Source organism: Trachurus trachurus, assembly GCF_905171665.1.
Source record: "Trachurus trachurus genome assembly, chromosome: 4".
NCBI classification, from domain to species: Eukaryota; Metazoa; Chordata; class Actinopteri; order Carangiformes; family Carangidae; genus Trachurus; species Trachurus trachurus.
In genome coordinates this window covers 9,104,307-9,116,746 of record NC_139898.1, presented here as the reverse complement: position 1 = coordinate 9,116,746, position 12,440 = coordinate 9,104,307, and the positions used below count along the sequence as shown (strand labels likewise).

At 40.9% G+C, this 12,440-nt stretch overlaps 1 protein-coding gene across 1 annotated transcript in view; it reads left to right on the top strand.

The window, feature by feature from the left end:
* Positions 1–3,870, top strand: part of oca2 (oculocutaneous albinism II) — a gene marked incomplete at both ends in the record, with an annotated part of 45,048 nt that extends 41,178 nt beyond the window's left edge. Inside the window, one exon of the mRNA XM_083970816.1 lies at positions 3,783–3,870. Within this exon, the coding sequence (XP_083826942.1) occupies positions 3,783–3,870 (88 nt within the window). The remainder of the gene's footprint in view (positions 1–3,782) is intronic.
* Between the last annotated feature and the right edge of the window lie 8,570 nt (positions 3,871–12,440).

Genomic DNA, 12,440 nt, shown 5'->3' with positions numbered 1-12,440 from the left:
TTGTTTTTTGTTTTTTTGCTATCCAGGATCACGTAATTCGTTTTACTATTATCCTAACTGTTCAAAGCAATGTTGGATTGGATCAATCTGATCCAGATACAAACTTATCAAGATTACCAAATCCAGATAATGAATGCTCTAAATGGGACTGTGTATCACACTGAGGGCGACTGGGTAGTCAGATAAAAAAAAAACAGGTAGAACAGCAGCATGGGGCCATTCAAAGTGTGTTTATTTGAAAATGGGGTGTATGTATTGTTTTCTGTGCTCTTTGTTGTTTCTTCAATGTCTTTTAAACAGACAGACCCCATCTGGTCTGGCTGTTTGGGGTAAACTGGCAATTGTTTTAATGTTCTCAGTGTGTGATGTACATTAAGAGGACCAGACTGACCGAAAAACAAAAAACACTTTGACCTCAGTTCAATTGGCCACTGAAGAACTTTAACTCTATTACAATTTAAATGGGCCACCACACCATACTGAAATCATAATTAATGAACTAAAGTGCTTGACTAGCCTCATTAATCCTGAGTGCAACAACTAATTTGACATTTCCGCATGCATATTTAATGGTGACTGCATAATTTTATTCATCTGAATGAAGAAATCGGTGTAGCAATGGAGAGTAATACACTGACACCCAACTATCAGACAGTGTTCACACACATAAACCACTTAGGATTTAACTTAAGGTCCTCTGGACCTTTCTGAGCCCCTTTGGTGCAGAGGATTCAGTGACTGGAACATTGTGAAAGGTCATATGCTAAAAGGGGCTACTGATTCAGAAAACCTTCCATAATAGAAAATGTATGAAATAGGTCAAGAACTGCTAACTTTTCCATCCCTCTCTATAAGGAAGCACAAAAGGCTCATGAATAGCTCTTTTCAAAACTTCAGTCCCATTGTCTTTGAGTTCAGACCATTTCCTGTATTCCTGAGGATTTGTGTGTGGCAGAGCATTTACTAAAGCCTAATTTCTGTGCAGATGTTTTTCATTTCTGATATTGATGTTTGATTAGACAGTTCTTGCCTATTATGTAGTACAAAGGATAATGGTGATTAGTAGTCAGAGCACTGCATTTAGTGCTTTTTCAGATAAATATGAAATCATCCAAGCACTAAATGTTGATCTGGTGTCAAAAATATCTCCAATAAGTATCTACTGTAATGTAATAGTAGTCTTAATCAGACCCATTAGGGATTCTGTATTAGTCAAAGTTAAAGATTTCACAACCATTTCCTCTCACCACTGATCAGTCATTTGTGAAGCTTGGTAGTGGTACTTAATTCACATTCTCTTGGGATCCTCACAAGTTTGTATAAACATTTTGTCACTCTGTCATGCTTCGTTTACACTTAACATGGTGCATGTACAGTAATACAATTGTCTGATGGCTAACAACAATCAACTTTGAATAACAATGGTTCAACAATAAAAGGGGTTGAACACAGTTAACAATCATCCAATCATCACAAGAAAAGTTGGCGTATAGCCCACATGTCATGGTTGTGTGGCAGCCACTGGACAGAAGTTGCCTATTTTTCTTGTTTTTCCTATTTTGTGATCAGCACTGTTCACACATACTGTAATAATGTTAATAAATACCAACAAATCAGATAAACAACAGATTTAACCCCCTGAAATATTCACATGCAAGTTTACAAGGCAAAGGGCATCTATGACTCACTGGCCAATAAACACTGAACTTCAGTGTGAATTCAATGCTCAGGCAAAATACTGTGAGGGAGAAACCTGCCCAGGTAAACAGACAACACAAAAAACAAGAATAGACTTTTAATCTTCCACACTTCCATAAAAACCAAGCTTGCACAGTTGCACCTTCCAATTTCACATAATGATCTGTGAGACTCTTTGTGACTTGTGTGTGTTAGGATATTGCAATACAAAATACACATCAGCCTAATGAATGTGTCCCACTGAGCAAACCAAGAGCTATGTATGTCGGTGAAACCACAGTTCAACCAAATGGAGTATAACGTTTGTGTATCTGTTGGACGCTGGCAGTGGCCAGACAAACAGCCCATTATGCCTACTCTATTATAATCTTTATTATAATCATGCTTCATCATCATAATAATCGGCTATGCAGTAGAAATAACTGGCTGTTATCATTTGCCATTCATCTCAATAGGAGACTCATAGACAGTGAAGTGAATCATCATCAGTGTGGTATGGCAGCGGTACTGTAGGTGTTTTCTGTTTTGGTTTGGTGCTGACTTATTTATGGAGTCTCTCATTGACTCCAGCCTCACATCTCACACAGAGCCATTACACTAGTAGGCAACATCTGCTCTAAATGATATTTTAATGATATGGGTCCTCTTAATTTTTCAGTAGGGGTATAGCTTTAATTAATCCTTTGCTGCTTTGATGGAGATGGATTGCTGGCATCTATGTCTACATCAATTTTCTTGTCTCTGTTTTTGTCCTGTAAAACAGATCTGTGTCACAGACTGGGGGCAAACAGATCTCTGGCCCTCAGAGCAGCCATGTGTCCATATAGGACATGGTACACATCCAAATAACAAACCATCTGCAGCTCTGGAGCCGTCTAATTACAGTACACATTTGAAATTGATGATGCTGACTCAGGAATGAAAACTGGGAAATTTACATGGTAATTGCTACTTTAATGTCAGTGAACACTGCTGAAGGTAGATTCCTAAAAGCCTCCCACACTCCACCCTGTCACAGGTGCCCAACTTTGTACTCATTACTTGTTTGCATGCACTTGGGGGCTTTATACCTTCTACAAACATGATGTGATTTCATTTGGCAAATGCCTGTTTTAACATCTTGGTGGGTTTGTCTCTGAGCAGCAGAGAGTGAACAGGAAGAAGGCTGAGGTGTCCTGGAGCAAGGCAACTGAATTTGTAGCAGCTCCATCAGGGTTTTGCAGCTCTGACCTCCCTGTGCAGTGGGCTGAGTGAAAAGAGAGTAACCCTGTGGGGATCAGGGATCAGAATAGGCCTCAGTTTTACTGGCTAAGAAAGTTTGCATGTAGAAAGACTTTGACTGTGGTCTGATCACCAACGATCAGAAGATACCAGGGAAAGACCAACATAATTAATTCAAAAAAGGAATAAGAGGAAATACATGAAGAATGGTTTTAACTGACCTCTTGCAATAACTTTTTCAGATGTGAAATTGTAGTCTATAGAAATATGCATTATAAAGACACCATTTATTTCCCACATGTCATCATTTGCCTCTGGTCTATTGACCACAAACCAGAAAACCAATGACTGAAAAAGATAAAGGCATAAAAGACTGGTGATAAATGTCAGCCCAGCTCCATGCAGACAGCTGATTGATTCATCACAGTGCTGTCCCACTCTGCAGAGTCATTAACAATCTCTCCAAATAGGAACATGAGAAAAATAACAGTGGGGTGGCACGATGGTGCAGTGGGTCGCCCTGTCTCCTCATAGCAAGAAGGTTCTGGGCTCATACCCCACAGACCACAGAGCAGATTAGGTTAGTTGGTGACTCTTAACGTATCTGAGGGTGTGATTGTCTCTGTGTGCCAGCCCTGTGATAAACTACTGACCTGTTGGGGAAGTACGCTGCTCAGACCCAATGTCAGCTATAGGACTGGCTCCTGGAGACCATGAACGCCTGTATGACTTTGAACAGTGTAGACTTATCACTGTTTGTCTCCCATTATTACTGATTTTGTAGTTTTATTTTAGACAGCTTTCTCAGCAAGACTTTAAAGATCATTCATGACATCACTCTGTTGTTCTTGCTCCTCTCACAGGTTAGGATTCCCCATGATGATAATGACGTGTATGATCGCCATGTGCTACCTGCTGGCCACCCACATTGGTCTTGGATGGAACATGTAATCCACACCTGTGCAGAGCCAAAGAGACTGTGTGAGTGTGTGTGTGTGCGTGTGTGTGTGCGCGTGTGTGTGTGAGAGTGTGTGTGTGTGTGTATGTGCGCACTTATGCATGTGACCAGTCCTCCAAGCATGTAGAGTTTCTGCTCACTGTAACATTGTAGTCTGATCACTAGATCAGATTACAGGCAACATCTGAAGCACTGTAGCCTTACTATATTTTCAAAGTATGGAAAAGTGTCTTTGAATAAACGGCAGACCATCAGGGATCCAAGTTACAGGAGCTTTGACCAAAAATGTGTCTTTACTGACAAAATGTCCCCACTCCACAATGCTGTACATGGTGCTACTGCCTCAAAGGGTAAAACTGGTGTAAGTGATTCCAGACCAGTCATCTCTGGTGTTCTTTTTTCAAATTCACATGATGTGTTTACAAAGAGCATTTTCCATCATTTCTCTAGACATGTAATACTCCTTTTGCCTTTAGAGACTCTTAGAACACTGATCTGAACGTTTCACCCATGGTTTACAAAACTTAAAGGAACCACGAGACCCAGTGAAAGGGATTTTATAACAGTTTATATCTCATATTTCTTTGTCGGATTCCCAAATCTCAGTGGTCTGTAACTGATCTGAAAAACAAAAGCAGCCTCAATTAAATTTGAAATGTACAGATTACAGATTTTTTTAATCACAAATTGAATAAAACAGGTGTAGACTGTTATCTAAATATTGTATACTATCTATTGTACTGTGTACACCGTGATCCAGCGTCAATGTAATGATTTAGTGAAAATGTAATGTAGAGGAAGTTTGATTATGTAAATACTCTCACATGATATGGACAACAACTTTGTAACTTGTCCAGTTTAAACTGTCACCTGTATTTATGGCACGGCCCGACAACCTTGGACGTCATCTGTGTTTGAAGGTTGAAACTTTCAGACACAAATAAACGTTAATAAAGTTTGTGATGTTTCTGAATTTCATTTGGCTCAGTTTGTTGATGTCATTCTTTATCAGAGAGACTATGTAGTAGCTGGTGTTTTGGAGCTTAACCCATGTTAAGAAGTTGATTTTCACACTTATTTTTAAAGTTGTCTCTGACTCATATCCCAACATTACAGCTGGAGTATTTGCCAGACATCTCCCACATCAATATTGTGCTCAATAAGATAGTTACAAGATGTAAGAGACAGGGTTACCCCTTTTATGAGATTCACCATTTCAGTTCGCTTAAGTTCAGATTCAATAAATGTTTCAACATTTCACTGAAGTTGTCAAGGGACAAGAGTTTTCCAGACGTCATCTCTCAGAGGTGGGGATGAGGGATCCACTGAAGCAGCTGCAGCAACAAGAGGTACGCCGAGAACAAGGCACAGGAGAGTCAGCATAATAGGGCTTCAACAAATTAATGTGACACAGTTACACAGACTACTTCCCAAGTGGGTTGAGACTGAAAGGACTAAACTTTCTTTTTACTCTGAGCAGACTGCAGCTTCACTCCTGCCATGTTATTGTCCTGGTACAACTAGTACTGTACTATGATGTAAAGTTTCCTCCACTTGTGCTGAATCTTGATGGCTTCAAATTGTGTGACTGAACACCATTGTTTGGGCTAAGCCTAAACTTTCTTGAGACACTTTCTTGGCAGCTGACATAAGCCAGAGTAAACCCTCTTTCAACTCTGTCCGACCCCTGGTCAGACTGAATAACGCTGGGGAAGGGACAATTGACAATTGACAATTTCACAATTGATTTATCGATTTAGTGATCATGTTTTGAAGAGGATAGAAAAGGGGAACACAGGCATAGAAAATATAGTCTCATTTTTATTATCCTGATTGTCAGGGCATCTATGAATCCAGTGCTGGTTATCCCTGACTAGTTTACAGGTACTTTACTCTCTGCCAATGAGACATTACTGTACGTGCAGCATAACCAGAGTCAGGCAGGGTGGTGGTGCTGTTAGCGCTGTCTCAGTCAATTTGTTGCTCTAAAGCGCCCGTTGGTGTGTGATAGACAGGTGACCTGTCCAAAGCCTTTGCACTTCAAGGACTGTCATGGCAGTGCAGCAGAAGCTGCCTCTCATTGGTCATACCTGTCAGGACTAATGGTTCAGTCTGTGGACATACAGTACAGTAGCCACCATGACATCACCCATACGTTTCTGTGTCATGGTTTTGTATTTCAGGGTATTTCAAATTAAAATCATCAGACTAAAATCTGTAGAGCTACAAACTTGCTTGAACCCAAAACAAATGACTCTCCACAGTTTCAAGGACAAGTCCTTGTTACCACCTGAGTATGAGCAGGCAACAATAAGGGAGGACACACACACACACATATCAAAATGAATGTATTCATTCAATGCAAAAACGCTAAACAGCGTACCGTAAAAGAGATATGTCGTGATGCGTGTTGACTCAGGAAGGCTGGAGGAGAGAGTGAGACAGGAAGACCTGTCCGTCATGACTGGTGGAGGCCCTGCCCAGCTCAGCAGGTGGAGGAGACCACCACTCACCATCTAACGCCAAGTATCTGCACAACAAAAGAAGCTGGCAGGCAGCAGCTGTCATGTGTTTTTTTTCTTTTATCTTTACATCATTGTGGAGCAGTTTCTGCTGTGATTAAGTGACTAATGGATAATGAGTTATCAGGTTGAAATATTCATACCACAGAGTTATAATGTGACAAATAGCTGAAAAAACAATAAACTTATTTAGTCTGACAGAAGCCTGCATGTTTTGACTGAAGGCTGGGACGCTCACTTGTTTACTCAGTTTGACATGAGGACAATCTATTTTCTAGCCTCTACTTTGCAGACACTATCATTATTGCCCTGTCCACCCACACTTTCCCACTCAAGCTATGGGTGCTCTCAGCGTCTTCAGAATGATCCTCCGATGAAGGAGGCTGCACAGAGGTCGCTCTAACAGTAAGATAAAGTAACTTGAGGGTGGATTTCTCAATTCTCTGTATTTTTAGTGTTTTCTCTTAAGTTTCACCGTGTTCACCTGCACAGCTCTACTCCAACTCTGTTTATTGGCATCGTCTGAGAGTTAGACTGACCTATGTGTTGCTTTTAATGAGTCAGGCTCCAAGCCAACTAAAACCCAAGTACACGGATCAATGTATATAGCTCCTCCAAGACTTCACATTAAAACCCCAGGGAGCACCACAGCTTGAAGAGTTGAACACCCCAGTTTGTTGCAGTCATTGGCATCTGTTTGTGTGTCCACTTTGTTGCTATTACGCAGCCACACAGTGAGTCACAGCATTAATTAGATTCTAATTAATTAAAGACAGTAACACCCTCAGAGAACTCTATATCATTAATGTAGCTGATGTGTTCCTGGAGTTAGAGTCACTTATCGCTGCAAGCTCACAACCACTTGCCCACCCAGCCACTCTGGTTGCCCTGCTGCTCAGGAACTGCAGGGGAGCAGAGAAGTGCATCCAATACACTGAGCCAAGCTTCTATTATGGAAAATTAAGTACTTTTATTATATGTATCCTAATTACTGAAGGAGCCAGAGGAATAACTTAACATGAGACATACGTGTAGGGAGAGCAGGGGAGAGAGAAGTGATTGGTAATGAGGCTTTGTCCTAACAGCCATGACCAAAACTATATCAAACCGAGGATGTTGCTCCAGAATAAAAACAAAACTATTGTTGATCAGAGACAGAGGCTGAACTCTGTGTGAGGGATAAAATACAGTAAGAAATACAGTGATATGTGGTTTAAACTGTTCATCAACCCTAAACCCTTCACCGGAGCTTTATTTTCCCACCTCACTACACAGGGGATTTAACACAAAGCATGAAGAAGTAGAGAACAAAAACTGTGAGCTACTGTGACTGGAAGAAGCTTGTGTGACCAACACAATACTGTCGTGTGGAAAATGGTCTGGACAGATTGTGAGTCTTTGGCAGGTTGTACTTTGACTGAATGAGACAGGATCAGCTTGTGGCAGTAAGTCCTGTTATGGTGAAACCAAACAGCAGCAGGAGCTGTAGTAGACTGACCTTGAAAATCATCTTTGGATAACTTGCAAATGTTGGCAGATTCACTCTTATTTCCCTGACTTCCCCATGTCACAGACACTGTGTGTGTGTACTAGTCTCTTACTATGTGACTGGTGGAGGCTGCTTTGTTTTTTTTTCCTGCCCAAGCTGCTCATTTAGTCTGGCAGGGCACAAGTGGCATGTGTCATGGTGAGGACACTGCCCAACCAGCAAGATCACATTGATTTATTTGGGATTTGTGGTGCATCTGCTCATCTGTGTAGTTTGCCAGGTGGGCACTGAAGAGCCACACAGGGGATTTTATGTCTGAGCTGGGTGGAGAGATTCTAGAGATAATAATAAGACTGATGTGACTGCATCCTAACTGATGCTTCAGACCTGACACAATATTGAGGAAGCTGTCAGTCAGCCAGTATGTAGCTACATGCCCTCCAGTGAGAAGAAGAGGTGTAATCAGGAAAAAGAACTGAAAACACCCAAAAAACCTGCGTCGACCCGCTAATTTTAGTGGGAAAACGGCTTTATTTGGTCGCATCCAGAGCTCAGCCTCCGTGGGTGATCTGTTACAGTTTGGAAACAGAGTGTAACAGACTTTTTTTTTTTTTTTTGCTGTAATGGAGGTGAGGCTCTGTGGTCTTGTGCTACCCCTCTTACCTGCAGGTACAGAGCAGCTGGGAAACTGGAGCGACTTGATCAAGTCAGTGTCCCTGTTAGGGGTTCAGTCAAAAGCAGATTTGTGCATCATATTATATTCTACAAAGTAATATGGTGAAGAAATGGAAATGGAAAAAGAGACAGGAATAAGACTGACGGCGAGTGGATCAGTAATCCAAAGCTCTCAATAACATGACTCATGTTACAACCTTCAATGAGAGAAAAAACAACAACTCTATTTCCAGTTTTTGAAAAAAAAAGAAAAGAAAAGAAAAAAACTGGTTCCTCTTGTTGATCTGAGTCTTTGTTGATTCCTGGAATGAAAGATTCAGTGAACTGTCATCAGGGAGGCATCTGGAGCAGTGACCACAATAAACATGCTCCTAAGGCCTTTGGTATTATCATTAACACTAACAGCACCCTTGCAGTGGTGGTGGCTGTAGGAATCTGTCTGTAACACATTGGAGGTTGTGTGTCCATCTATCAACTTTTCCACTGGTCGTGTTTGAACCTGCTGGTGTCCTGCTGACGCTGTTAGAAAAAGATGAAGCAGAAAATTCCTCACCAGAGGTGACAACACCATGGTCTGTTCTGAAGTCCGTGAATGAAATTTAAAAAAGCAACTGTAACTGCAATTTTACTATTTTAAAGTTCAAAAAATGTTTGCTGCCCATTCCGAAAACACAATTGAAGCCCTAATAATAAGGCAACAGATTTTTTCTTTCTTTCTGTAGATATTAATATTCTCTTTAAAAAAATAAGAATTGAAGCTGAAAGTGTAGGCCTAGTTAGCCTATAGATTTATGGTACTAAAAAATTATGGATATAAATATTTTGTTTACTAAATAAAGTTAAATGTCGCGAAAATACCGACAATAATTCCATTTTGTTTTGTTCTGTTGTTTAATTGGGTAAACAGAAGTCATTTAGCTACTATGGTGTCACCTGCAGTGAGTCGGCTGAAGTTCTGGAGTAAGGTCAGAGAGGAGACAAACCGGAAGTAGAAAGTGGTGCACATCGTTTGCTCAAGGAGTGACTGAATTGTGAAAAAGGTATTGTAACTCCACGAAACGGCACGTTTCACGCTAAATTTATTGGGACGAACGAGTGTTGTGTGTGTGAGTTAGTGAATAGTTAATGTGAGAAGAGAAACGGACTGGCTCACCTGCCGACGGAGAGCTGCTGCAGCTGCTGCGTCTTCACGGAGCCGAGTCTACAGTCTCACCTGTCCTTCATCAGAGAAGAGGATTTTATCGCCAACTCACCCGAGCATCACACAGGCCTGCCTCCATCGGTGTCTCAGTCGGTGAGTAAATGTGTCCAGGATTGAGTGTCTGTGGGCGGGCCCTATTTATTAAGGTGAGTGCCTAAAAATTGATTGTTTGACTATAAAATCCACACAGATGTACAGTAGGCCTAGATGAAGCTTGTCGCGGTAGGGCCTACTGCAGAGTGGTGGGGTGCTACCACATGTTTGATTCTAGATAACTTTTTAAACAGATAGCTTGTAGTTGTGGCTGCTTTATACTGTGGTTGGACAAATAGTTTTTGTGTCACGTTGCACAAGTTTTTTTTTTTCTTGAGGTTCTGCAAAAAGTCAGTGCTCAGTGGGTTTCACAGTCTTTAGGTTCTGGAACAACAATGTAGTGACAGAAAACACATTTCCACTAAAGGAACAACACGTGAATACCTGTATTTTTATTTTTAGAATCAGGTGCTCCTATTTTCACAAGTCTTCCTGTTATCTGACCAGGTGGAGCTACTGTGACTCAAGCAAGGTGTGTCTAATTAACTCTAATTAACACCTCCACTTGCAGGTGCTTTGATTACAGTGATTGACAGGTGTGTTATTTCTGATGCTGTTATCTCCTGTATCGATTGTTTTATATAGTTTTCTATTTGTGCAAAGCTAATTTTAGCAAGGCTGAGATAGCACCAGCAGTCCATCAGAGCGTCCACAGACATTCTCCTGTCCTTTATCCTCAGTTTTCACCACAGAACAAACAACTGTCAGTCACAGGTGTCAGTGACAGCATTAATGCCAGCTGCAGGGCCCCGCTGCTCCTGCTGGCACAATGGTTCACTTCCTGGACTTAATAGCAGGACCTGCTAGGTTCACCTCAGGAGCCGTCATTAATGCTATTACTTCCCACTTTGCGTTTCCTACTATGACAAGTCAAACTGGGCTCTGTGGGAAAGGTCCTGTGGAATTATACCCGCACTCCATTTAGAGGTTTTTCTTGTCACCTTGGATCTTGCATCCTGCTGGTAAAGACAAACCATGAGCACCCACCCACGACTCAAAGCTCCAACCTTTTGTTGTATAACAAGAGCAATAAAGCTCACACTGAGTTTGAACATCGGAGCACAGCGAGAGGGGCAACAGATGGGGTGATTATTCTCTGTGGACTTGTTTTTGTCACTTTCTCCATAGATAACACCAAGTCATTTGATCCATTGTTCATATGGATCATAACAGCTCTAATTATGCCTTTTCCTGTCTGATCATCTGATCGGAGGAAAGCAGTGTAATCTGTATAATCAGTATTCAGCAGTTCACGTTCGGCTCTCAGACAATTGCAGTTAGGGTTTGCATACGCTACACTCTAACTTCGCAAAGAAAGCTTCTTCTGCAGGATGTTAGCATTTGTATTGACATCAAAACTGTGTAGTTGCAGGGCAAATGTAGCTGCACTCTTATTTTGATGGGACAGATGATTGCAGCAGCACTTCTTTGTGACAAAAATAGTCACAAGTCTGTCATGAATCTTATGAAACCATGACATAACCTACTGTATTAAAAATACACAGAAAACAGCGAGGATTATTTTTCTGGAGCTTAGGACACCGTTTCTTTATTTCTTGACATGTGCACAATTAAAACAACTCACACTGACCGCTGGTAATGCTCCAGATGAGGTTGTAATTATTAGCGTAATGAATAGGAAGTGGTCATGCATGGAATTAGGTCAGGCAGGGGTGTCTGACATGTATTTAGCTGAGCATGTATTTTGGTTGCTTGTGACACTGTTGTTCCTCTGTGGGAGGATTAGAGCCACATGCGATTTCCTTCTCAGAATTCAGAGGAAAAAAAGCCATAATTGTGACTTTGTGAAAAAATTTCACATGTCTTCCTCCGACCATAGGAACTAATTAATTACACCACTTTAATAAGAATTCATTTGATTTCCTCTAAGAAGCCTCCTCTATCCATGACTAATGCTCTTATTCATCAAGAAGGGATTAAATGTGTTCTGCCCTCTGTAATTAAGAAGTGGAGAGAAGGAGCTTAAGAGGATTCACTTTAAAGGTTATTTTACAATATGGGCTGAAATAAACATTTTCTTCTTTGATCACTGCAACTTTGAGGACTTGTCTCATAAAGGGGCTTTGTCTTTAATTAGTCTGAAAGGTAAAATTACACAGTGCATAATGAAATACCATATGGAGAAAACAACATGTGCAATATCATTTTCTGCAGAGAAAAACAGAAGAAAGACCTTTAGAGTTGAAACATGGTGTGATGATTGTCAGTGAGCTATACTTAGAACAACAGTGATTCATGATGCTGTGCTGAAGTAGGCGTCGGCAATTAGTAATAGTTTTAATGTATTTGTTGCAGGACTTCAGTGGAACATTTAAAAGAACATTTTAGTTCAGTGACGAAGAGATCTTTATGTCTTATTTCGTGGTTATATGTAAAACTGGATTAACAGGTCTTTTAAACAAAATGCTCAGCTTGTTCATGTTTTTAAATTAAACGGCCTACAGCCATGGTAGTGTCTGGTTGAACTGACTTGCGGTTACTTTCCGCTACAGTATGCTAACATTCACATCTGTTCACAGTGACAATATTAACATGCTGATGTCGAGTAGTTTTGCAATTTCA